Source organism: Castor canadensis, chromosome 15 (genome assembly GCF_047511655.1).
Source record: "Castor canadensis chromosome 15, mCasCan1.hap1v2, whole genome shotgun sequence".
Classification (NCBI taxonomy): Eukaryota; Metazoa; Chordata; class Mammalia; order Rodentia; family Castoridae; genus Castor; species Castor canadensis.
Window position 1 is genome coordinate 998,633 of NC_133400.1, and position 26,997 is coordinate 1,025,629.

Below are 26,997 nucleotides of genomic sequence, written 5' to 3' on the forward strand. Positions count from 1 at the left end.
CCGTCCGGCCCAGCTCGGCCTCCGTGAGCCGCGCTGCGCTCCGCCGCGGGCAGCCTGACAACCGAGCGCGCGCGGGCTCCGGCCGTCGGCACCGCAGGGCCCCGGCCCAAAAAGGAGGCGGCGGCGCGCGGGTCCCCGTGGTCCAGCCGGGGGTCCTGGCCGTGGCGCGCGGCACGTGCGGAGACCCGCCCTGAGCGCCATGGCGCGTCGGTCCCCGAGTCCCCGCGCCTCCCCTTAGCGCCGCGGCGGCGAGACCCCGGGCCAGCCCCGGGCCTCCGGGGATGGAGCCGCACGTGCTCGGCGCGGTGCTCTACTGGCTGCTGCTGCCCTCCGCGCTCCTGGCGGGTGAGTGGGAGACGGGGGGCCGGGAGGGAGCTGCGCCTGGGCTCCCCGTTTCGCGGCCGGGCCACCGAGCAAGGTCGGCTGGGCGAGGGCTGCGCGCGGGCGGGCGCGGAGAGTCCCCGAGACGCGCGGCCCTGGGCGCCCGCATTCCAGAAGCATGAGAGCGCGGGGCAGCCTCGGCGGGGCCCCGGCCGGGCACCGGGCGAAGGGCGGCGGCGAGGTGCACCCTGACCGCCCACGGCGCGGTCCCGCGAGCGCCCAGTCCAGCAAGCCCTAGTCCGCCCGACCTGGGGGATGAGGGGCCCCGGCCAGGGGCTGTTTGCGGCCAAGGGAAGGGCTGCAGCGGCGGTGAGGGGAGCAGCGCGAATCTCTTTTTCTCTTTCGAGTTAAAAAAAAAAAAAAAAAAAGAAAAAGAAAAGTACGAACTTGCATCATGACTTCCTGACCAATCTGGGAGAAGGCGGCTTCCTGCCTGGAGCTTTTTAATTTGGAGTTTTCCTAGCAGAACTAACGTCTGAGCCCCGGGCGCAGCCCCTGGTCCTCTCTGTACACACGTCGGAGGGCATTTCCTTGCTTTGGAAAAGTACTTAGGGTTCTTTTCTTCCTTGTGCTGGACTTGGCTCTGATTCAGGGGGACTGAGGCAAAGGGCACCCCGGGAGGCTCTGGCCTGATGTCAGGGCTGGGCATGTGTCCTGTGCTTTGAGAAAGCACCCCCTTTCCTGTTCTCTCTCGGTTCTTTGCCCTGCCCAGGGCGTTGCTGCCGGGAGCTCACCCCCTTCATAGTCAGCTCCCCTCTACATGTGACTGGCTCCACAGCCTGATTAAGTTAGCCCACAGAGAAGTGGAGCGGTTTGCATTGTGAAAGTCTGTCTGCGCTGTGGAAATCCATCAGTCCAAGGCTGTGTGGGGGGTGTTGCATCTGAACTCCCTTGCAGAGCCTTGCAGTGCCTCCAGGGAGTCTGATGCCCACAGCTATTCTAGGCAGATAGCAGCGGACCGGGCTTCCCAAACTCAGAGATCCAGCACAGCCCTACTGTGGCCCCTGGACAGATTGCATTTTGATTTGTTGCCCTGAAAGGTGGTGAGACTTGGGGAAAATTTTCAAGGCAGACATCAATGAAAACCATTGAGCTTAGAAAGGAGGGGCCTTGGGACACTGTCCTCAGTGTAGCCTGCCCTATGTGGACAGAGCAGTCTGGCCTGCGTTCAGGACAGCCAGGGTCCATGCCCAGTTGCTGGCTTGTTTTCCTCCCTGGCCTGGAGGAAGCCAGACAGTCAAAACAAGCAGAATGGGCCACCACAGAGGAGGGTTTATAAGCCCATTCAGGAGACAGGTAAGCTTCTTAAAGATGCAGGCTCACCTGCAATAGCCCCTCAGAGCATCTACAGCTCTGAGACTCTGGCATGTGGGGATGATAAAAAGTGCCAGGGCAAGGCACAGGTCAGTTTACTGTCTTCCCATGAGTGGGAGGGAGGGCTTCTTTTCGAAGGGCTGCCCTCTCTTAGATGGGCAACTGTCCTTGAGCAAAGTTTTCTCTGACAGGCCAGATGGTAAATATTTTCACATCAGAGAATATTCTGATATTTTTTCCAGCCATGAAAAATGTAAAAACCATTTGTAGCTTGTGTGCAGTACCAAAAACACGCGATGAGGCCAGATTTAACTGGCAGCCAGTCTGTGTGTGACCGCTGAGGATCAGTCAGGGGACTGAGCGTGCCACTACGGGAAGCTTCCGGCTCCTTGGGTAGCATGTGAAGGTTTTGCCAGTTTGGGGGGTTCCCACCCAGAATGTATGTTAGTCACCTGGAGAATGACTAACTCTGTGCTTTCCCTAAGCCTCAGACTGCCCCAAATAACACCTATTCGTGAAAAAATACCGATGCCCAGACCACACCCTACTCCAATTCGGGGCATGGGGCTTGGCTTTCAGTGGTTCTCCTTAAGCTGCTGGGGGAGGTGGATTCAGAGCCGGCCAAGGGCGCTGCCTCATGACACCTGAGACTCTGGCATCTGGCTCTCTGCCATGGGGCGTGGGCAGCTCCTGAGGGACCGTTTGCTGCCAGGGTCCAGCTGGCCCTGCGGGAGGTAGAACATTCACTCTGTTCTGTTCCAAGGCTCCCTCCCTTGCTCTTTGAGGAGCTCTGGTCCTGTGGTAGTTTGGAAATGCCTTCAGAGTGTTCGTTAGTCACCTTGTGCTGGGCTGGGTGCTGGGTCATGCTGTGGTGAGGATTTGAGTCATCCCGGGGTGCCTGGCCTCCATCCCACTCCCTGTACAGGATTGCTACCTGAGAAGCCAGGCAGAGAGCTGGCCCACCCTGGGAACAGTAACTGCCTCAAGAAATCTCACCTGTTGTGCTAGAGCCCTGGAGGATCAGGACTCAGAGCTGGAAACTTCAAGAGAGGTTTGGGCAGGACATGGTGTACTTGGGACCGAAAGAACCACACCTCCTACCTCCTCTTGACTTAACCGGGGCAACCAGGAATCTAAACATTGCAGCGGAATGCCAGGTGGTGAGAAAGTGCAACTCCACCTGCTGACTGGGAAACACTTGTAGTGGGGCAACATGGCTTCTACTTTCAGGATGCCAGCTGGCTTTGGGGCACGCCCACTGCAGGTCACCACCTGATCAGAGCTGATTGTCCCTGAGTAGGGTTAGTTGTCCTTTAAGTGGCCACTGCCTCCTTTTCACAGCATTTTCACTCTCACTGTCTTCTACCTGATGAGGCAGGAAGGAAGGGCTCTCTGGCTTGGCCTTGGGAGCAGCCCGGACTTGTTAGCAGTCACTCAGCCATCAGATCTGCTGCTCCAGCTCAGCAGTCAGCCAGGGTAATGAGGATCATGGGGGAACCCAGCATTCTCTGGTGACCCGTACTAGGTTTTAGAGGGCCAGAACTCAGCAGCCACCCACTTCCCCTGCAGGACTGCCTGCTGAACAATGCTTTCCTGGCCTGGCACAGGGGAAGGTCACTGCCTCCATGCTGGGCCTGGGATCCAAATGAGTAAGCAGGACAGGGAACAGAGGCCAGTGTGCACGGCTGTGTGTGCACATTGTGTGTATACTAGAATTTGAGTTTAGGGGAGGTGTCAGGGACCACCAAGGAGCTGAGGGTCCTGCAGATAGTCACTGCAGGAAACTCTCCATGTAGCCCAGGCATGGAGAGCCCAGGCCCAGCAGGAGGGTCCTGCAGAGGAAGTGTCCTTGCTGGGGGTTGGCAGAGGTGTCTGTCCCTGATCCTGGCCCCAGGTTGCTTCCTGGGCGGTGTCTCTCCTGTACTGACGGGGCACTAAATTAGCACTCTGTGCTCAGAGATGGAGGAGGGAGGGCTGTCTCCCTGTCCCTCACCTATCCCCTGTCATCCCAACAGAATGTTGGTCTTTGTTATCTATTTTAGAAATATGTAATCAGACACTTTCATACACATTTTGTTCTTGTCACCGAAGCAGTGTTGTACTTCATGGTAAAAAGAACACAGTATAAATGCCCCTGTGTCCCTCTGGTGTGTGTGTGGGGGGGGATGTGGGGACAGACCTTGGCTGAACGTGTCTGGCTTTCCTTAAGTCAAGCAGTATTGATCTGGCAGCACCCTGTCCATCTCAGCCTGACCCCGCCTGCAGCCTGGCCTGGGGTGGGGGCAGAACTGCTCTTCCTCCACACCTGTCTTGTCCCACCCTTGATCTTTGAACCCCTGTCGGAATGCACCTGTTGAGCCTCTTTGTGGATTAGGACTCTTGGGTGCAGGAGGTTAATTTGTCAGCCCACTGTCACATGGGTGGGGAGTGACAACCAGGGGATGAAGTTTTGCCTTCCCTGGGCAGGTGAGTCCATGCCTCCTGCTGGCAGATGTACCTGTGGGAGGGAGGACCGGGGTAGAGGTCCCTGGAAGGGTACAGGGAGGTGGCTGGGAGACAGTGCTATGGACAGAAAAGCAGCTGACTTTGCTGGAGGGTTTTGTGAGTGATTGACAATGATCCAGTCTGTCTTGTTCTGGGCTTGCCTGGCCCCCACCCTCTTTCCGGACTGCAGCTACCTCCTCTGTGACGGGGACTGTCAAAGCTTTAAGGCTGCTTCCAGTTCTCTCATCTCTGGTCTGGCAGGCTGTGACTCTCACACCCAGGCTGTCGGGGAGTGGGGCGGGGTGGGGCGGGGTGGGGCAGGGCGGCTTTCCCTCGGGAAAGGCCAGCATTGGTCCAGTGCTTTCTCCATGGTTCTCAACAGTTCTCCAAAGTTCTGAGCGCTTTCCCAGATGTGCCGCACACAGGGCCAGCCGTTTGCGGTCAGCAGCCAGGTCGGGCCTCTGGGGAGCTGAGTGGAAGGGGCCACCCCCCACCAGGGGCCTCAAGCACGCAGGGAGATTCTTGGGAAGAGAAGGTTCTGAGGACCAGGCAGTGTGTCTGCTGCCCAGCTGCCCAGTGCGTGAGACCCACACATACCCTGTGCCCTCACACGTGCGCTCCTCCCAAGTCCTCCAAGTTCATTCATGTGTCCTCTCATCCAGGTCTTGTGGGATGGAGCTCTGGGTGGGCACCAGGAGTCAAGTTCTAGTTCCAAGCTCAGAATGCTGGTGTGTGTGTTTGGGGCGGGGGGGGGGGGCAGAGGGGCAGGAGCTGCTGTCCACAGGAGGGAAGAGGAACAAGTACAGCAAGTAATGCCAGCAGATGGAGGAGTGGCTCCTCCATTGTGGGTACAAGGAGGTAGAGCGCCTGCCTAGCAAGTGTAAGCTCTGAGTTCAAACCCTAGTCCCACCAAAAACAAAGAAACAAAGCCTTCCCTTCTATATTGCCAAGCTCAGGTAGCTCACACCTGTAATCTTGGCTACTCAGGAGGCAGAGATCAGGAGGATCACAGTTCAAAGCCAGGGTAAATAGCTGGGGAGGCCCTCTCGAAAAAACCCATCACAAAAAAGGGCTGGTGGGGTGGTTTAAGTTGTAGCTATGCCCTGAGTTGAAACCCGAGTACCACAAAAAAAAATAAATAAATAAAAGGAAAAATAATGCCAGCAGAGTGGGGCCCCCCAGTAATGTCTTCAAAGGGTCCCCAAGTTTTGCTTTCTAAAACAGGACCCCCCAGTAACTCCCTCCAAGATAGGGTTTCCTAAAATAAGTGTTGGACAAGTAGAGCAGTGAGGGTGGTTGGGGCAGACAGGGCTGAGCTGTTACTGCCTCGAAGGGGGCTCTGAAGACTGAGAGGCTCAGATAGGCAGAGAGGACCCTTGTGGGGCCATGGGACTGGGGAGCAGTGGACACAGGGTCAGGGGGAGCCCAATGTGGCTGGAGAAAGAGAACGGGCAGTCAGGGTAGAGTGGGAGAGCAGCGTGGAGCTCCAGGACTCCAGATGAAGGCAGCTCTTACCTTACCTCTGAAAGGAGCCAAGCTGGTGGCCTGGTGGCTGTGGTGCCGTTGTACATGGACCTTCCTGGGGCTGGCTCTAGGGTCGTGGTCAAGAGGAAGCTGGGAGACCAGGTCAGGACAGAAGGTACCCTCCTGCAGGGCAGCCTCCCTGGGCAGGGGGTTCAGAGGAGAGGAGGCTGGGAGGGGCTTGAGGCTGGATTCCCGCTGCCAGTTTTAATTATAGTCCCCCCACCTTACTGATGGGATCTGTTCCAAGACCCCTAGTGAATACTAGAAACCTGCCATAGTACAGACTCCTGTACCTGTCATGTGTTTTCCATTGTAAACATGCCTGTGACAAATTCACAAATTTGGCACAGATTAATCATGATAACACAATTATATTACGGTGTACTAAAAGTTATTTAAAACTTACGGATTGTTTTTGCTTTTTGTTTTTGGCAGTACTGGGGTTTGAACTCAGAGCCCCAGTCTTGCTAGGCAAGTGCTTTATCACTTGAGCCAACTTACCAGCCCAAAACTTATGGATTATATATTTCTGGAATTTTCCATTCGATACTTTTGGTTGAGTGCGAGCTACTGAAACCTCGGGTAGGGGCTACTGTACACAGGTGATGTATATGCTTTTATTTATTTATTTAGAGACAGGGTCTCACTATGTAGCCCAGGCTGGCCTCGAACTTGTGATCCTCCTGCCTCAGCCTCCCACGTGCTGGGATTGCGGGTGTCCACCACTACACCCAGCTTTTATAGGTGCTGTTCATAAAAAAGTAAAAGATTGGGCTGGGATGTAGCTCGGTGGTACAGCGCTTGCCTAGCATGCGTGAAGCCCTGGGTTCGATCCCAGCACCAAAAAAGAAAAGACAAAAAAAAAAAAAAAAGTAAAAGATTACATCAGATAAGCCTAAAGGAAGAGAATAGAGAACCCCATTTCTGTCCACGAGGAGCTTGATAAGCCACACCCTGAAGGTTAAAGGGGCCCCTTGAGGCCTGGGTGTTGAGTGGCTCTGCCCTTCTCTTCTCCAAGGTAGGCACTGGGTCCCTGGGCAGTGTCCTATTCATGGACAAAGACCTGAACCTGTACTTTGGTGGCCCTAGGCTGGGCTCTTGGGGAGTCAGCCACCCTGGGGAAGTGAGCGCTGGCTCCAAGTTACAACGGAGACAATGGGCAGCTGTCAGGCCAGACCAGGCCTCACCCCTGATGCCAGACCCCTTGGCCAATGTGCATGGCCTCCCCACTCCCTACAGCCGTCTTGAGAGCCTTTGCTGAGTGGGGCGGGTCAATTTTTCTGGTGTGTTTTAATAACATAATTATAGGGAGTATTTTTGGTTCCCTCTAACGGGCTGGCGGGGTTCAGTCATGGCTGTTTACAGCTCCGATGTGCACACTGTTTTTCTCCGTAAGTATATATATAGCTGGGCCACTTCTTCCTCAGCTCAGGCTGCAGGGGACAATGCCCGCCTCAGCCTCCTGTGGTTTCCTTTGCCATCAAATGGGCTGCTAAAATGGGCCAGGGTGAGTCCACTGGGTCCTGCATACCTCCTATCCAGATCCCTGAGCCTTTCAGGTGGGGCGCTGGTGCCCTCTGAGCCCTGCAATGCCCAGCTGTGTTAGGCTGCCTCTCCTCTTGTTCCTCTCCCTGCCTGTGTGTCTAAAAGTCACTTGCTTGGCCAGCTTTCTTTGAGGATCCTCAGGGGGAAAAAAACCTAAAGTGTATGGGAATGAGTTCACAGGGCCTACAGGAGGCACTAATGGCCTGTGGTTGTTGGAGACCTGAGGGGCAGAGCTGGGTGGGTCCGGGACAGGTGGCTTTTTTTTTTTTTTTTGGTGGTTTGAAGACCAAGCTTTGAACTCGGGGCTTCATGTCTGCAAAGCAGGACCATATTGCTTGAGCCACACCTCCTGTCCATTTTGCGCTAGTTATTTTGGAGATGAGGTCTTGCAAATTATTTTCCCAGGCTGGCCTCCAACCTGGATCCTCTGATTTCACCCTCCCAAGTAGCTAGGATTACAGGTGTGAGCACCAGTGCCTGGTCAGGTGACCTTCGCCTGGGTCCCTATCTCTTTACATCCTGGAGCCCTTAGGGCCTGCTGTCTTTCATCTGGGCCTGTTGTGCCCCAACTCCCCGTGGGCACGTGTCCATCCCTGTGCAGGCAGTGCCAGGCACACTTGTGCCCGCCTCTTACTCCCTCTCATTTACTTAATTTCTGTTTATGGTTAAAATACCACTTAACACAGCACATCATCCTAACGACATTAAAGGGAAATGAAACCGTCCCTTCACCACCCCTAGTTGAGCAGCTGTTTTTGTTTTTCCTTTTCCTGTCCAGCCTGTGAGGGCCAGTGACAGTAGTGGCCTCCTATGACTCGTGTGCACGGATGCTCAGTGTATCAGGCTTTGTGCGTGCCTTTGCCTCTGTCCTTCCCGGGCAGCAATGTGTTCTGTGCTGTATGTGAAGGAGCAGGTTTGTGGGGTCACCTCCATTGCCTGAGGCTGCACCATAGGCAGGTAGCCATGAGCCCAGCCGCCTTGTCACACATGACCTATAGTGACACAGTCAAATGCAGCACAATGTGGCCTCATGGGCTGTGGCTCCCCCACCTCCATCTTCCCTGTTCCAGAGTTCTTGGTGTCATTTTTAGGGCATCTACATGTCCACTTCACTCCCATGCAGATATTCACTTCCGCACCAGGGCATCCTCCCTCCTTCCTGTGTGGCCCTCCCTCGAAGCCTTGATGTCCTGCTGGATCTCTGGTCTCCCTACACCTGCCCTCGAACAGGTGTCGCTGTGCGTCTTCCCACCCTGTCTGCCTGCTCAGCCTTCAAAGTCACAGTCAGACCTTGCTGGCCACCAGCCATTATTCTGCTGTCAGGAGGGGCCACACCCTCTGCCCTCTCACTCGCTCTTGTCCAGGTGTCATGGCCATGACTGGGACCCTCGCTCTGTCTGCTGCATGGCCTCGGCCTGTGGTCCTGTCTGTTGGATGGAGCAGGTTCTTTTAGCTACTGCACAGCGATGTTCCAGCTTCCTGACCCCTCTCTGTCTGTGTTCCCTGGGATTGCAGTGGCCGTCTTTGTGTCCTGCCTGTTTTTTCTTCTTTGAACTGATGTCACCTAGGATAAATTCCCAGGTATGAAGGCGAGGATGGTTTTAGGGCTGAGCAGATGCTGTGCCAAAGTGCTTAAGCAGTGTGGGCACTGGTTTGGGGCCTGTATTCAGGTGCTCAGGTGTTTCTTAGTTTGTTGAACCCTTTAGGGAGCCCACGTGGCCTGAGAGACCCCCAGGCTCCCCAGCCACTGTAGCATGCTGCCTAGCTGTTGCTTCATCCGTGGTCCTTTCCTTATCTGGGACAGTCATGCCTCCTGGGGTCTGCGTGCCACCTCCTATTTTCTTCCTGCCTTCCTGGGACCCAGTGCAGAGCTCTGCTGGTCCCTGATTCTCCTCCACTGTGAGGAGGTGGCTGGAGCTGCCACCTGGAGACTTAGGTGCCAGGCAGTGAATCTCGAGCCCACTGTCCTGCTTGCATGGCACCGGGCAGAGGCTGTACCTTCACCTGCAGTCCCACAAGTGACACCTGCTCCTCCCACCAACATGTTGGCTCCTGTATGTTCTCTGGTCTGTGTCATGGCATGGTCAGGCCAGGCTGGGAGTCCCCATCCTGTGGGTGGGAAGGGACTGTCAGCAGAGGCCGGGAGGACGTGATCTTGCCTGGTGACAGTCCCTGTGCTACAGGGGCAGCTGCTTTCCAGACCTTATCAGTGGATGCAGACCTTCCCAGCCAGGGGAGAAGGTGGCCTGCTGGGCCCCAATCACCAAGGGTCAGGAGTGTGGGGGAGGGATTTGCATTGCTATAGGGACTTAGGGGACCTAAGAGCTGTTGGTGATCAAGGAGTGGGGATCAGGCCCCTGTTATGGGTGGTGGTGCCTAAGGGAGGCTTGGTGGGCTCAGGCCAAAGGAAAGGGGCAGCCTCCCTGGAGAGCAGGCAGGTGCCCCGAGCCTGTTTGCTCTGTGACCTCTGCATGGGTCTCCTCCCTCAGTTTCCTCATTGTGGCAAATGGGGAAATGGTATGACTTCCTCCTGGCGCCTTCTGGAGATGAGCCTGGCAAGTAGACAAGAGCTCATTGTGGTGGTGAGGGTAACCTGGGGTCCTGCATCCCTGGACTACTCTGACCCTCTCTCTAAGGCAGTCTGGGCAAATACCAGGTACAGGGTGACCTGGCCCCTTCCCTCCAGCCTGTTTTCCCACCAACTGTCCGTTTGTCATCCCTGTTCTCCCAGGCTCTGACCCTGAGTCTGGGGGCCGTTAGCCATCCCAGGCAAGGGCAAGCTTAAGCTAAATGAATAAAACCCAAGCTTGTGCAGGATCACACGGGTAGGATGCCCATATACCTCTGGCAAGACAGGTGCTCCCTGCCGGACCTTTGCCCCTCCCTCCCGATCTTTGGGTGAGACCCTTCCCCTCCTGCCTCTGCCCTGGCCCTGTGCTGGGTGGTGCAACTCCTCTCCCCAGTTCTTCACTCCCCAGGTCACCCTCTCTCTGCTCCCCCAGAGACTCCCTGTCATGTCAGCAAGCACCAGGGCTCCAAGCCAGGAGTTACTGGCAAGACTGGGGTCGGGTAAGGTAGGAGGTGGACTCTATCAGACCCAGGTGACAGGATGAGTTACGTGATGGGAGAGTAGTGAGCTCCTAACTTAGGAGCTCTGACAGGCTGTGTCACATTCCAGAGGACAGGCCCTTCCAGGCACCTCTGGGAGGCCGGCGGGGAAGCTGTGCATCCGTTCCTGTGTTCAGTGGGTGCCTGGGTCTGTGTGGTGCTGCAGGTGTTGGAGACCAAGTGGTCCCAAGGGCAGTGGGGGCCAGCCCTGCCCAAGGAGCAGGCCCACCCCTCCTGAGTGGCCTTAGGAGCTCTGGCTTTTGCAAGGAGGAGCAGGAGGGTGGGGAGGACGTAGGGGGAAGCTGCTGGGTGCCTCAAAAGGTGGAGGTGGGGATTGCAACTGTTTTATAGGACAGAAGTCAGAACTGTGACTCTTTCATACCCTCTGCCATACATGGGCTCACACAGGTACCACCCTGGGACATCCCCGGTGTCCCAGGGCCTCGTGGTAGGAATGTGAGCAGAGGCTTCCTAAGCCACAGGACATGCATGGTTGAATATTGGTTGATTATTTGTGACCTGAGAGTTGCTTCTTCATCAGAACTGTTCCAAGTCATAGCTGTAGCTGGGGACCAAGCCATAGACGCCCCCTCAGCTGAACTAACACCAGGCGGTTAGCACCTGGATAGCACCACAGAACCCATGGGCAATAAAGTGCTACGATCCTTTACCTGTCTACAGGCGGCAGGGCTCTGGTGCAGGCAGCAGGATGGGAACAGCTCCCTCTCTTGTCCCCTGTTGTTCTAAGTCCCAGCGCCCTTGAACTTTTTGTCTTTGTTATTTTATTTTATTATTTATTTTATTTTTATTTATTTTGCAATACTTGGGTTTGCACTCAGGGCCTCCTGCCTGCACTTGAGCCACACTCTAGCCCCTTTTGCTCCAATTATTTTTGAGTTAGGGTCTTGCTTTATGCTTGGACCAGCGTGGATGGGGATCCTCCTATTTGGACTTCCCTACATAGCTGGATGACAGGTGTATACTATCACGCCATTGGACGAGATGGGTTCCATTGAACTTTTTGCCTGTGCTGGCTTCAAACCTTGATCTTCCTGATCTCTACCTCCCAAGTAGCTTGGATTGTAGGTATGAGCTGCCACATCTGGTGAACTCTGTAAGAGAGGGGCTGGTGTCATGTAGCCTGCTATGCTTTGCACAGGTTGTCCCTTGTGGAGTCCATGGGGCAGAGTCTCTGGCCAGCACCTGGCAAGGCAGCTTTCGATGCTATAACTGTCCTCTTGGTGGGGACTTTCCCAGCCCAGTCTTTTGTTTTTTTTTTTTTCTTTTTTTCATCTCTAGTTGTAAGATCAGCATCTACCCTGATGCTTGGCCCCATGGCTCTCGGGGACAATCTGCCAGGGTGAAAGTTGTGGGGTACTGGCCAAGGGGAAAGGGGCAGACCAGGCAGCCAGGCACCACTACCCAGTGTGCCAATGGCTGCCTCTCCTTCCCTTGAGTGTGTTGGGAGCTCAGAATGCAGGGGAACTGGTACCCCGGGGCCCTCCCAGGACACTGGCCCATGTGTGGGTGGGCTGCTGCTGGCCTATCTCGGATGCTCCCAGGGACAGACTTCACCCCATGAGTTGTTGATAGAAGGAGCAAGATCACTGTGCCCCTCATTGGCCACGTCCACCTCAAGGCTCTGAGCCACCCGGAGGCCTTTCTGTTGGGTGTTGGAGGGGAGGGCCCTGCCTGGATTCTCACAGCAGCCTCACATGGCACAGCTGTGCCACAGATGAGACCAAGCCAGTTCCCACATCCAAAGGAGGAGGTAGCATAGCCAGGGCCAGGTCACGGGCAGTGTAACTGGTCACAGTGGAGAGGTGTGGCCAGCATCAGCCTCGGAGACCCTGGAGCACATCATGCTGTCCCAGTGCTGGCTGTCCCCTGGCTGCCCTGCACCACACTCCCTCTGAGTCCAGTGGGTTCTGTCCAGTGGGTTCTGTCCAGTGGGTTGGCCGTGGAGGACCAAATGCTGAGTCTTTGGCAGGGAGAGCAGGTGGAGAGGTGCTCAGCCCCCAGGGCTGGCACATGCGGGTGGTGTCCCTGGCCTCATGGGGAGGACATTCAGAGATGTCTGTTCCTCTTTGCCCAGGGCAGAGGTCATGAGCCCTGAGGTTGGAGCAGGTCTTCTGAGTCACTCCAAGCCCCCACTGTATGATGAGTGGGACCGGGACCCCCAGTGATCTGTCCACCATTCTGTCCATGCTGGCCCCAGGACAAGCAGTGTGCAGCAGCCCCTTTCAACCAGTCGCCCCTCCTCTGTCCATCCATAGAATAGAGAAGATTGTGACTGATCCCAGTACCATCTGCCCTTCGGGCTTGCCTGACCCCCACCTGTTTCCTGCCGTGGTCAGCCCTTAGGACCCTGAGCTCTGTTTCTGTGTTAGCCTAGCAGCCTGGCCTGGGACCCTGGGAGGGATACAGGGGCAGCCTGGCCCAGAAGTGGGATGGCCCCAATGCCCCTTAGGCTTCTTCTTTCCTGTTGACTGGAGCCCGCCGGACCCGAGCTCAGCCCTGACCCTTAGGAGTGACTCGTGAGGCCCAAAGGAGGCCTGAAGGGGTGTGCATGATCGGAAGCCACAGGGAGACAGGGTTGGGGTCAGTCCCAGAGCTCTGTGGCCTGGCATTCCCAGTGCTGCCCAGGGGCCCCTATGGGCACCCAGCAGGTACTGCTTGTGAAGGAAGTGACGTTGATGCTGTCCTGGGGACGGACGCGGGTGCGGCCAGTGTGCAAATAGCTACGGCAGTGACTCTCCATTAGTGGCTTTTGAATGAAATGGGGTCGGTGCCCCTACTTTAAAGATGAAGAAACTGAGGTGTGGTGAGGTCGTGCATTTTGCAGAGGTGGAGCCAGGCACCTGGCCAGGGCCAGAGTCTGTGTTCTGCAGCTGTGACGCTTCCACGCCCAGCCCGGGTCCTGGAGCACATGGCATCTCCAGAGTTTTCTGATTTACAGGTTGTGAGCAGGGACCCCCTCCAGGTGACAGCAGCCCCTGTGCAGACTGGGCTGGGGAGAGAAGAGGAGGCTGAGGTTTTGTTTTGGGTAGGGGGCAGATGAGAATCAGCCGCTCCTGCTGCCAGGAAGGACCCAGTGATCAGCCCTCCCCCAGAAGGAGGGAAGTGGCTGGGTTGGGGCTCTGCCCTTGGTGGGCGGGGCTGGCTTTTGCCACTGGCCTCACCCGGTGGGGCCATCCTTGTGGCCCCTGGGGACGTCTGCCACTGGCTTCGCCATCAGGAATTGGATTAGTTTTCCATAAAAACAGGATGTGGTGGGTGAGAGGCCCGCCCGGCCGTCATTTTTCTCACTCCTATTTTTTCCAGGAACTGAACATATAGCCTTTGGCCAGGACAGTCCCTGTCCCCGCCCTGCATCCCCGTGTCGGGCACAACCCGCTCTCTGCTCTTAAGTGGCTAATTTATCTGTTTGTCCTCCCATCCTGGGGTGCTCATTACTTCACTGGGAGCCAGGAAGCCCCTGTGGGGATGCTCGCTACATGGTCGAGGGCTGGGTGAGGCATGGGAAGAGGCCTGTGGGCAACTGGACAGTGCTGACCATTCTGCTGTGCCCAGCACCATGTCCCACAGAGCAGGAGCCCAGACCTCAGGAGATGAGCCTGTGACAGTTGCTAGCTGCCTTGACTCCCTCCCCAGAACACTCATGAGGGTTGAGCAGGTCATGGTCTCTCTGCCTCCACTGGAGGGTCCATGGTGCAGGGCACAGTGCCAAGAGGAGCTGCTTGCGCACTGGGGTCTGGACCTGGGGAGGGGAGTGTGGAAGGAGCTGAGTGTGTAAGTCTCTGGCCACATTAGCAGAGTGTTGCTGTTGTAAGCGGGGGCAGATCTGGGAAGGTGTGGGGGTATAAGGGGTGAGGGTTTTGTCCCACAGCAAAGAAGCGCTGAGTTTCTATGTCCCACAGCAAAGAAGAGCTGATGGGGGCTGAGTTTCTAAATCCTTCCTGCTCCCCATTGCTCTGAATCCTGAGTTCTAAATCCTTCCTGCTCCCCATTGCTCTGAATCCTGAGTTCTAAATCCTTCCTGCTCCCCATTGCTCTGAATCCTGAGTTCTAAATCCTTCCTGCTCCCCATTGCTCTGAATCCTGAGTTCTAAATCCTTCCTGCTCCCCATTGCTCTGAATCCTGAGTTCTAAATCCTTCCTGCTCCCCATTGCTCTGAATCCTGAGCGGGGCTGCAGGGCAGGGTGGAGCCCCTGAAGTCAAGGCTGGCTCAGTGGCCCCAGTCCAACTGTTTCTATCCCTCCTGGCTGTGACCTGTGAGGATCGGTGCTCCTAGCACAGTTATCCCTCTGTGGGCTTGGAGAGAAGTGGGCGCCTTCCTAGATGACTGAGAGTGACCCTAGCTCATCTGTAAGGGTAGGGCCTATTGCCTGGCTGAGTGGCACCACTGTGGGGCTCTGAGAGAAGAGGGGAGGGAGTGGGGTTTCCAGGAAGTGGGACAGTGTCCAGCATAACACGTTCAGCAGCCTCACAGTGACTGTGATCAAAGCCTGGGAGAAAGCCCTGCAGTGGCCTGGAGGACAAGGCTGCTGCTGCCTTCGTCCTAGTCAGGTCTGGGACCCCCTAGAGCATCTACATTCTGGTCTCGGGTGTCAGAGCCACTGAGAACGGCAGGCTGGGGGATGCTTCTGGAGCCACTGCTCCTTCCACAAAGGTCGATTGGGCCCCTCCTCAGGCACTCAGCTGGCCCAGGAAGCCAGTGTGTTTTGTGGTTGCTTTTGTCCATTCCAGCCCCAAACCACAGCCGCAGGCCTGGAATGCCCTTGGAAGTGACCGGATGAAATTCCAGAGCTCAGCAGTGGCTCTGCCCTGGAAGAGGATCTGGTGGGGGTAGGGGATGGGGACAACAGGGAGCACAGCAGTCCCCAATGCAGCTCTGGTGACTAACTCAGCAGGAAGAGTTCAGGGAGCACTGAGTATGCTAATGGAGTCAGCAGTCACTTTGTCTGCATCTTAAAGACTTTCGAAAATGAAGACAGGAGCCAGCGGCTCACGCCTGTAATCCTAGCTACTTGGGAGACTGAGATCGGGAGGATAATGGTTTGAGGCCAGCCCAGGCAAATAATTCTTGAGATCCCATCTCCAAAATAACCAGAGCAAAATGGACTGGAAGAATGGCTCCAGTGGTAGTGTGCCTGCTTTGCAAACACAAAGCCCTGAGTTCAAACCTCAGTCCAACAAAAAAAGAAAGAAAGAAAGAAAAAAGAAAATGAAGACAGGAAAGTGAGCTCTGTGAGACTTTTCATGTGAAGAGAAGCTGGGGCTCGGGGTCCAGCCTGAGATGGTCGCTCTCTTTGCCTTTGTGCCAGCTCCATCATTCTGAGGGTGGAGTCACGCAGAGCCATGAGGCTGGTTGTTAGGATCCAACAGTGTTGATTTTTCCCTCGATCACTCATGAGCTTGCTGAATTTCCACAGTGCGTGTGGCCCCCACCCCCGGTACCCTGCCCACCCCTGCCCTTGGGCATAGCTGTTGAGAGCAGTTACTTGTACTCAGGCCTCGTGCCAGCAGGCGTGGGTCTGGGCCCACACCTAGTGCTGCTTCTCCTTGGGCCCCTATTGAGGTGCTGGGTCAGGGGCGTGGGTCAGAAGAGCCTCAGCCTGGTGTATGCTGTCTGTCTACCTACATCCATCTATCTATCTATCTATGTATCTATCTATCTTCTATTTATCTTCTATCTACTATTCATCCATCCATCTATTGATCCATCTATCTACCTCTCTGTATCTGTATGTATGTGTTTATCTACCTTTCTATATCTATGTCTGTCTATCTATGTCTGCCTGTCTTATCTATACCGTTCTATTTCCATCTGTATCTGTATCTACCTGCTTATTGACATCTGTCTGTACTTACCTCTATTTATTTATATCTGTGTATCTGTGTATCTTCTATGTATCTTTCCATGTGCCCGTATTTGCCTGTCGGTCTATATTTCTCTCTATCTCTGTGTCTGGGTATGTATGTGTATCTATTTTACGAGGACTATTTTGGATTTGCTCAGGGGCTGGCAAGGTGGCAGCAGATAGGAAACTCTGGAAGCCACCATTGCTGTCCAAGTCCAGTTCCTCAGGGTAGTGCTGCAGTAAGGCCACCAACTCTGGGGTCCTCCACATCACCGAGGGGCATCTCCCATGCTCATGCCTATCCATGTCAGTGTTAGTCTCATCTAAGAACACCCCAACGCTGGCATTGACACTGGTGTCTGACCAGCCTCTGCCCTCCATAGCTCAGCTGAGTGGACACATGAAATGAGCCTCATGCCAGCCTAAAAGCCGAGCCTGAGGTGCCCATGTTGCCACTCTGAAATAACACATGCATCCTGGTCATGCCTTCAGCTCTCAGCCCAGCACTGAATCCCAAACAGGTAGTGTGCAGATTCCCCAGCAAGGCACCAGGCCTGCCATCCCTGTCCTCTCCAGCTCTGTGTGATACCTGGATGTGCACGGGCTCCTGAGCACCTTCTGGGCTGGTATCCCTCAGGGAGGAGGATGGTCCCAGTGCATGGCCTGAATCAGTAAAAAAACCAAGGCATTTCAGGGGTCAGCTAGGACCAGACATGGTTCTCCTGCTCAGATTCACAGAGATGACATGGATGTGTTTGACCAAGATGCTCTGGCCTTCACAGCCCTCCCCAGTGCCTGGGGCCCAGGCCAGGGAACAGTGACCCCACCCCTCCCCTGCCTAAATCAGTAGGCAGCCAGGTAGCATTCCTCCCAGGTGCCAGGGGAGGTCCTGAAGAGCCCCAGCCCGTCTCCAGGCTCCAGGGCAGCTTGCACAAGCCAGACTGGATGGTTGAGAAGTATGGGGTGCCGTGGACTGGGTGAGTCACAGGGTGGGGGTCTGAGTCAGCATGCCACCTCGAGTCCCAGCCGGGAGCTGCTGAGGGATGTGTGGTGGCTGGAGCTGCCTGGGCCGGGCACCACATTTGGAAAGGGAGCCCTGACCCTGAGGGGAATTGACCAGTGTCCAGACCTCCTATGGAGCAGCGATTTTCTGAAACGAGCGGCTGGGGGCTGTCTGTCCCTACTAGGCACCGGTGACCATCCTGGGAGTGAGGCCACAGAGAGCCCAGCGCAGGCCATCAGCTTCCATGGTGGTGTAGGGAGGTGAGTGTCCACTGCTGGACAGGTTGCAGCAGGTGGATCTTGATGGCTGACTGTGGCCTGCCACCTGTTTCTTGAAGGAGTCAGTGGAGACACATTTGACCTCCACACATTAGAGCCAGACTGCCACCTTGCCCAGGTCTGGGCAACCCTGAGGCTGTATTGCCGCAGGTTCCCTGGTGAGGTGGTGTGGCCTGGGAACCCCATTTTGAGGACCTCCACTCTGTAGGATGAATGATACTTAATCTGGGCAGCAGAGAACTTAACAGGGACAGTGGTAGCCCTCCTGTGACCCAGTGTCTCACATCAAGTCCTACCTTGTCACAGGTTTCCACCCCAGGGCCTTTGCACTTGATGCTCCCTCTGCTAGAGTCCTCAGGCCCAGATCCTTCTCACCACCAATGCAGCTCCAGTGCCCCCAGAGTCCCTGCTTTCCCCAGGGACCCACCTCATCAGATGCTCTGTTTCTTTGATTCCTGGTTCATCATCCACCTTGGCCCGGGGAAACTCGGGGCTTGTGAGGACAGAGTTTGGCCCAGCTCCTCCCTACATCACCAGCTCTGTAGCCACCTGACTCAGGCGGCCAACCCTACAGACAGTCAGTCCACAGGTTCTGCACCTGTGGATTCAACCAACCACAGAGCAAAGGACAGGGAATGTGGCTCAAGTGTTAGAGTCCTTGCCTAGCAAGCATGAGGCCCTGAGTTCAAACCCCAGTACAACACACACAGACACACGCACAATCTGGAGGGTTCCAGAAAGCAGAACTTTTCATTTGCTGTGCACCAAACACTAAGCTGAATCTCTGTGAATGAACAGATGTGTGACTCACCTGCTGTATCCCTCATGTCTCCAGGACCTGCTGTTTGTGTTTGAGCATTGCTAGTCTTTTTTTTTTTTTTTTTTTTTTTTGCAGGACTAGAGTTTGAATTCAGGGTTTCATACTTGCAAAGCAGGTGGCTCTGGTTATTTTGGAGATGGAGTCTCTTGAACTGTTTGCCTGGGCTGGCCTCAAACTGTGATCCTCCCAATCTCGCCTCCTAAGTAGCTAGGATTATAGACTTGAGCCATTGGCGCCCAGCTGCTCATTCATCTTCATCTCGTTCCCGCACTGTGAAGTCAGGCCTGGATTGCTGCGCCTGCACAGTGGGTTTACCCACCGTTCATTATTTCTGAACAATACAATGTAACAGCCGTTTTCATAGCACTTGCCTGGTGTGACTTAAGCCTGTGGGAGGACATGCAGAGGTTCTGTCCAGACACTACAACATTTTGTAGAAGGGGCTTGAGCACTGTGGGTTTTGGTACCTGCGGGGGGCCTGGGACCAATGCCTCACAGCTACCGAGGGGCAACTGTATTTGGGTTTTTGTGTTGTTATTGCTTTGACACAAGCTCTATGTACATAGCCTAGTCTGCTCTGGTCTCCCAAATGCTGAGATTACAGGCATGGCCACCTCCCCTGGTTTGTATTTATTTGGGGGGGAGCAAATCTGGACCCTGTCCTGTGTCATGACCCCATGCTCTTCCTGCCATTACAGCAGCATCCCACCCTGGACGGCAGGTGCCTGAGGTCAGAGCTCTGATTGTGTCTCCAGTGCCATGGCCTGGCCTGGGTGTTCAGGTGGGCCAGCATTCCTGAGGCAGAGACCCCCATGGGAAGTTGCCTTCTCTGGAAGGAGGGTTGTGGCTGCTCTCACCCCAGCCTGAGCAGCTCCGGGAGCGCTGTCGTCAGGGCCTCTGCCTGGTGGTTGGTCCCAGGTGAGCTCTGCTGTGTGAGGTGCTGGGGCCCAGCTCACTCTGTAGCCTCAGAGGACAAGGTGAGGCGCTTGGGTAGAGTGGCTGTGTCTTGGCTCAGGAGTGCCCCAGGCTGTGTGGCTCCATCCCCTGTCTCTGGGTTGGGATGGGCCCTGTGGAACCCAGAGTGGCCTCTTTCAGCCCTGCTCAGGTACCCTGGGTCAGGGCTGTCCCGATGGGAGTCCTGCCCTCTCAGGTCTGCCTGGAATGCTGGGGGCGGAATGGCTCCAGGTCAGGAGATCACGTTGGGCTTAATGCCAGCCCTTCCATGCTAATTGGTGTGGTCCAAGAGACCTCTGGAATGTGCTTTCTGCTCCTCGGGTCATCCAGAGAGCGTGAGGGGACACTACCGACCATGACCCTGCTCTGCACATTCCTCAAACACCTTGATGAGAGTTCCCGGTAAGCAAGTGGGGTGCCCAGTGCCTTCCCAGAGAACGCTGGCTCTGAACTCTGTACCCCCGTACCCAGGAGACACTCCCCAACACACACCTGGTCTCTATGGGAGGGGCAGGACCAGAACTGTCCTCCCCACTGTCTAGAGGAAGAAACAGAGGGTCACAGAGGAAGAGCAGGAGCTTGCTCAATGGCCTGGAGCTGATCTGCTCGCCACCAGCCTCGGCCTTTGACCAGGTGACAGTGAGGAGCCCCTTATACGTTCAAGGAGCCAGCAGTGCCCCTGCTGTAACTGACCTGCCAGGAGCCGCTGCCTGTTTGAAGCGGCCTTTCTCTGTGCTCGCTTTGTCTTTTCAGCCACTGGCTCACCAGCTGGGCAATGGGCAGTGTGACTCATAACCATAACCTAGGTGTCATCTGGCCTCACACCCAAGCCTGTGTCCTGTCGTGGTGTCTGAAGCCAGCCTCCGTGGCCTTGTCCCTAACTGGCTGCTGGTTTGGAGCTAACTACTGAGTGACCTGGTGCTACTGAGTGTCAGGTGTAGTGTTTGGGGTTGGGGGCTCCAAGGTCTTGAGTGTCCCAAGGAAAGGGCCTGTGGAACCTGTTTGTATATTGCAGGTGGATGAAGGAGCTGTCCTGGTCAGGGCTTGGTGTCTGGGGGAGCAGTTAAAGCTGTGAGAGGTCATGATGTCCTCAGTACAACACTGGACCTCTTGTGCCTCAGTTTCTCCATCTAACAAATGGTGCAAAGGAGCCTCCACTTAGACAAGACCGCTGCTGGCTGCTCGGTCCTTGCTCCTGCTGTCCCACCTGACTTGCTGAGTTGCTCTTGCCCACTGGGACACAACTCACAGGGTCTGCCCTGTGCTGTTTGCAGCTGAGCTGCCCCCCTCCTCCACCAGGCATCCTTTTCTTTGTGCTAGAGGGGATCTGATCTGTCTCCAGTGGACCAGGTGAGGGGTGAACAGGGCTGACTAGCTTGGAGGGCAGGCAAGCTCCTGTCTCAGGCCCTGGGAACCTGCATGACTGAGGGGCAGAGACCTGGTTCTGCAGCTGGTTTTGTTGGTAGCTTACCATGTATAGGGCTGGTGGCAGCCCCTCCTGGCTGGACTCCCTGCTGAGGCCTGAGATCCCTGAGCTGCAGGTGGGCTGGTAGGAGGCATCACCCCTTCAGGGGCAGCTCTGCTGGCCCAGGCTGGACTGGGGGCCATGTTGACTCCGTCAGTCTGGACCCATGTCCTTCCTGGGGCCCTGCCTTGCCCACACCCATCTCCTGATTGTTGACTTACGTCAACCAGCAGAGATGGCTACCCAGATAAACCTGGCGTCCTCCCTCCCCAGAGGCTGGGGGTGCTGGAGTGGAACCCACACTGTGGACTTGGGGAGGGGGGTTTGGATGGCTGGCATAGAATGCAGCCCACCCTGTGCCCTGGAATCCACTCTCCTCATTGTTGAGGGTCCCCCTCCAGGTGGACAACATGGGGTGAATGAATACTGAGGCCTGTGCACAGTGGGCAGCATTGCCCGGGTTGTTTTAGGGACAGGCGGCCAGGGCGGTGGGCAGGGAAGAGAGCCTCACTGGTGGGGCTCTGGTCTCTGGTGTCCAGCTGTCTGAGACGACCAGGATGAGAGGTCTGAGTGCCCATCAGAGGGACATCTCACTCCCACCCACATCTGCTGAGTAGGCACAGCACTTGCTCACATGTGCCTAAGCTTTTGGGTGAGGCTGTGTCCACGTGAAGGCCACTAAATAGTCCCCTCCATCAGGGGACTGGTCTGCTACCCTTCTAGGTGGCACACTGGTTAAGAGTGGGAACTCAGGGGTTCATGTCCCACCTACTTCACCTGCCACCTGGTCACCCTGGGGAGTTGCCTCATCCTGCAGCCTTGTTCTGCTTAACTGTGAAGTGGACTCACTCCAGTCTTGAGTGAGAATCTCAGGCCGGTGTCTACAGAGCCCTGTGGACCATAACCGGCTCCCTGGGCGTGTCCTTCCTGTCCCCATCCACACAGCCATGTACAGCTGGGGTCTTTTGTGTCCCCTGCACGGCCACCTTGTCTGCACTTAGCCCCCTTCCTGGCCTGCAAATCCCTTGGTCTCCATGACTGAGTAGCTGGGAGGGGTGGTTGGTTGTCCAGACTGGCAGGGGCCATGGTGGATGCCCTGGGCTCCCTGTTCCTTTTGGGGGTCCCTCGCCCAGCTCACAGTGGCTACTAAGCCACCGTCAGCCTTCGTTTCTCAACATGACCTTATGAAGCCCATTGTACAGAGTGGGAGGGAGCCAGGCTGCTAGCGACTTGCCCTGTGCAGGTTAGATGAGCCATAAAACCACGTTTCCCGGACACTGGGTTAATTAAACCCTGACACTGTGCTAATTAAATGCTCCAGAAGTTGTTCAGAGCCCCAGGCTGCTTGGCCGGCCTCCAAGTAGTCATAACGACATTCCCTGCACCTCTCATGCTGAGGCTAAGGCAGCTGCACCGTCCCCTCACTGGTCCAGGGGGTCACATGCCCTCCTGCAGCCACCATTTACTGTCTTATCTTTCCTTGAGTCTTCTCTCCAGTGGAATGAAAGGTCTCTGCAGTGTCCAGAGCTCTGTAAATGGTGAAGTGCTCTGAAACCACCTCTCTGCACTTTTACACGAGCTTAGTGGGTTTGACTTTCTCAGTTCCCCTTGCTGGGAAGGTGGGGTTGGAAGAGAGTCTTCTCCCGGCTCCAGTGCTGGCAGGTGGGGAGTGGCGTGTGGGAGGTAAGGCGTCGCTTGTGAACACAGCTGCCTATAGCCAGCCCTGGAGTTGCCAAGGGGCCCCACAGCCCTTGCCAGCCTGGGTTCAGGGTGGGTTTTGGAGTGGTGGACAAAGAGGTGGAACTTGGTCCTGGTTGGTTTTTGCTCATGGAAAATGTGACTATTGGGTGCAGTATCCACCCAGGACCTTAAAGGTGACAAGTGGGAGCAGGGCAGGGCGGGGGAGGCCTCTTTAGAGGTGGACTAAGGGGCTGGATCTTTGGGAAGGTGCAGGCTCGGCCAGCTGCCACCTGGCTGGTGAGAATGGGTCTTTCCTTGCCAGTTTCACCTCTGCCTGCTCTCAAGGCTTCCATGCTTAGGGCCCCAAGATGTCCACCCACACTGCCCAGGCTAACCCTGACCATAGGTCTTGCCCTCAAGGCTGGGGAGGTACCTGGGACAGCCAGCCTCCCCATGTGTCCTGGGCTGACTGCACCAACCTTCCTCTTCCACAAGGCCTGGGTTTGCATTTAGTTTTTGTGCTCTGTCTCTTGGGGGGCAGCAGGTGTGGCCACGGGGGCTCCATTAGAGCTGTAGCCTGAGTCTGCTGCACAGCTCTAGCGAGGAGCAGGGCTGAGCCAGCTGCTGCTGGAGTTCTCTGTGCCACGTCCTCCCCTCCTCTGCTTCCCCTGCCCGGCCCCACCCACTGGCAGAAGCCTCCACTGAGTGTTTATGGTTTCTGGCCCAAGCCAAATAAGGCAGAGAGGCAACTGGGAGTTGGAGCAGGCTAGCAAAGGGTGACCAGGGCATGGACCTGGACCCCCCAGCCCAGCAGCCATCCTGCCTGGCAGTTGCCATCTGGTCCACCCCAGCCCCCAGGCCCTTCTGGCCCCTCACATGATCAGCAGGTAGCAGCAGGATGCCCAGTGGGTCAGCAGGCCTGGGTTCTAGTCCTGCAGCTGCTGCATGCTTTGGAATGCAGATGGCTTGTGACCTTCTCTGCCTCTGTCCCCTTCATGAAGGATAGACAGGGCTTTGGCGAGCTGACCTGACTGCTGCTCTCTGGCTGATCTCACCAGGCTTTTGCAGTCACCTCACTTATTAACCACTCCAGTAACACTGAGACGTTGTCCTGTGGAAAGGAGATGATAGAACCAAGGGTCTCTTCTGCAGAGACCAGCCTTGACCCTTGTTCCTGTGGATCCTTTAGCTGTCTTACACATTAGATGAGACACATGGGCTGTTTTTGCTTTACTTTTAGTTTTTACACAAAAGGAATCATAATGGGCATATTTTCTGGCCATATCGCTGGACGGCACTTTAGAGACTGGTACGGGTCAACTCTTGTGTGTTTTGATGGCTCCTGTGTGCTGCAACGGCCCCTTGTACTGTATGTGGACTTCTGCATGCTGAGTGGCAGGCACTATGTAACTGCAGCAGTGCTTGACACTTGCTTATGGCTGCTGAACAAACAGAGAGGTTAGATTTGTCCATGGCCATCAAACAGTTGACAGGTCGGGGAGTCCAGTGGTGTCAGTTCTACAGGGCACATCCTGGTGTACATGGGGCTCCATAATGTCCCCAGCGGTCTCACTTTGGTCATGGACACACAGCAAATGCTGTTCTTGCCAATGCTGCTCTAGAGTGCCAGGTATGTCCAATGTCTCGTGAATCCGTGACCGTGTTTCTCCAGGGCACCTGGAGCAGTGGTGGGCTGTGTGTTTTCAAATGCTGTCCCTGGCACAAGCTGGAGGAGGAGCAGTCCGCCATGAGCTGCTGTAGGCCACAGGCTTGAGGGGCATCAGAGGGGAGAGGAGCGCCAGGGCCAACTGGGGGACATGTGGCAGGAACAGCTTGGGAGAGGTAGAGGAGGCCCCAGGCCAGGGCACCATTTGAGCCAAGGTTGGAGTACAGACAGGGCCCTGGCTTACTGGAGAGCAACAGAAAGCCCACCGGTCAGGTGGACACAGGAGACCAAGGTCAGGTAAGCATAGGAGGCTCACAGTGGGGGCCTTGAATGCTGGCAAGAAATTGGGGCTTGAATCTGCTCTGGAGCCATGAGGACCATTGTCCCTTGGTGTCTATTCCTCTGTAGAAGGGACTGGTCACCACCTGGGGACCCAGTCTGCTGTCTAGAGTGTCTGCTGAGCCCGGCTTGGGGGCAGGACTGTTCTGTGATGTGAATGTGCCGCTGACTATTCTGGGCTCAGTTTGCCTGCCTGTGACACAGGGAGCTGCCTCCCTTGAGAGGAGCCATAGACAGCCACTTGGGTCACAGCTCTGCCTCTGTGCCCCCAGAGTTGATGCAACACCAGGCCTACCTAGACCTCAGTCCTTTAGTCCTCTCACAGTCGAGGAGGCAGGCAGGGCAGCGGTGAGCTGGTGTCCTGATTAGCTCACTGCTCACCTCCTTCCAGAACTTTTTCCAAACTCTCAGCTGGCATCAGCCTCGTTCCAAGCACCTGCTTCTCCCTCCAGTACAGACCCCGCCGTCACCCCTCTCTGCAGGCTGCAGTGCACAGAGCATTCTCGGCTGCATGCTCGCACAGTCCTGCTGGACACAGACCCTCTCCCAACCACAGGCACCCTGGGCTCCTGGGCCATATTCTTTGGCCTCTGGCCTTAGGCCTCCAGGGTCTGAATTGGAGTTCTAGGTCTCCCTTTTTCCTTCCTTCGGGCATGTGCACTGGCCTTAGCATGCCCCTTCCCTGGGGATGAGGACTTGCTTTTAGTGCTGCTCCAGGACACTGACTGAACCACAGGGTATGCTCTCTTCTGCCGTGTGGGCAGGAGCTTGCCTCCTGAGGATGGGACCACATTACGGCCCATCAGTGGTCCACGCTGGCTATTAGTGTGTGGAGGGTTCTGGCTAGGTCTGCTCCAGGGTGTGAAGGCCACCTCCTCTGACCCTGTCTCACATCCCCAAGAAGAGCCTGCTTCCATGGATCCAGTGCAGGGCAAACACCTCCACCCCAGGACTGTGATACTGCTCACTGGGCCAACTTGTGGGCATCTTGTATACCCCGTGTGGTCAGGGCTGTGGGGTACAGACTCAAGTTGTACCCCCAAGCTCCCTGGTCGTATGCTGGAGCCTTTATCCAGGTCCTCCTGCCCTCTTGGCCTAGGGGTGACCCTCCTCCTGGAGTACCTTCTATTCTGCCTCCTTGGAGGCAGGTGGCCTGGAGGCTGGGAGGCTGGGCTACCTAGAACTGTACCCCTCTTGAGGAGGAGTTATTTGATGCATTAGCCGTCTTGAGATTCACTGTCACCTCATCTGCAGGTAGAGATGACAGCAGCAGTCCCCACGGAGGCTGTGGGGATTATATGAGAGCTCACCCAGTACTGTGCCTATGCTGGGCAGTGACCCAGCTTCACCTGGTGGTGCATGTTGGACATGTGGGCCCCAAAAGTGACCACGTGGAGAGGAGTGATCTGGCCAAGAGATTCTTTATTGCCGGTGGGAGAGGGAGAGAGCCGAGGGAGAGCCAAGAGAGAGGGAGAGAGGGGCAGGGGCTTAAATACCCCTCAGTGGGACTCAGCATGATCTGATGGGTTAGGATCTTATGGTTTGTGCTGATTGGAGGTTGGGGCAGAAGGAGGGTTCAAGCTAGACTTGAGGCTGGACCACGAACCTGGGAAACAGACTTAAGGGTGCGGTAAAAACCGAAACCCATCGGCGCCATTATTGCCAACAGTGCTTACAAAGCTCTTCTTAGCCTGAGCTAATAGGCCTTTGTCCTCGGCTCCTGAGGCCCATATGGACCAGGACACCACGTCTGAGACTTTGCTGTCCTCTACCTGCCATGTCAGTCCACCCCCATGAGAGCTGGCTGCTGCTTCTCTATACCACTTCCTGCTGCCTGTCCAGTGCTGGTTTGGGGAAACAACTGGCAGAGCAGCATCGCACTTCAGTCCGCTGGCCCATTTCCTGGAGCCTCTCTGAAAATAGAGCTAATACCGGTTCTCTCTGCAAGGCTACAGACATGTAGCCTTCTCTCAGCAAGGGCATACACATGTGTCCGTCATGCTGAGGCCCTGCACACCGTCCTGCTTGGCTCGCCCCACCTTAGAGAGGAGACCTGGTCTTGGGGCAGTCTTTTTGAGGCTTGCATGAGACCACAGCTTGTCCTCGTGGATTTTCTTCCACCTAGGGCCTGGGCCAGGTGGGCCAACACATCCCAAGAAGTACATCTTTAAGTGGAGTCTCATGTCTGCGGTGTGGGCCCCATCTTCCTGTGGGTGATGGGAGCAGGTGGTGACTGGCCGTGTGTGGAATGAACTAGGGTGGTGTAGGGTCCTGTTGCTCCCTTGAGGTGTTTGTGACTTTTACTGCTGGCTCTTTCTGACCCAGCTCTGCCCATCCCAGTGGCTCCAGTTTTCCCAGCATGGGATGGGACTGGCTGGGGTCTTCAGCCTTTGACATGGGGACTGAGGGTCTGTGAAGGGTTAAGCATGCCCTGACACCAAGGGTCCCTTCCTGCCTCCGCCCCCCTATTGTTGCTGGCTCAGGAAAGGCCTGTTTCCTGTGAGGTCACAGCCCTAGTCAGGGGAGGAGGGAGCCATGCCTGTTGGCCCGGCAGGCTTTGTCCCTTCCTTG

General features: G+C 56.0%; 1 protein-coding gene across 4 annotated transcripts in view; it reads left to right on the forward strand.

The window, feature by feature from the left end:
* The window catches only part of Piezo1 (piezo type mechanosensitive ion channel component 1 (Er blood group)), a 62,185-nt gene continuing 35,188 nt past the window's right edge, over positions 1-26,997 (forward strand). For all 4 annotated transcript variants that reach the window (XM_074055478.1, XM_074055479.1, XM_020173548.2 and 1 more), the window contains exon 1: positions 1-345. In XM_074055478.1, coding sequence (XP_073911579.1) covers positions 282-345 — 64 coding nt within the window. In that variant the 5' untranslated portion in view covers positions 1-281. The remainder of the gene's footprint in view (positions 346-26,997) is intronic.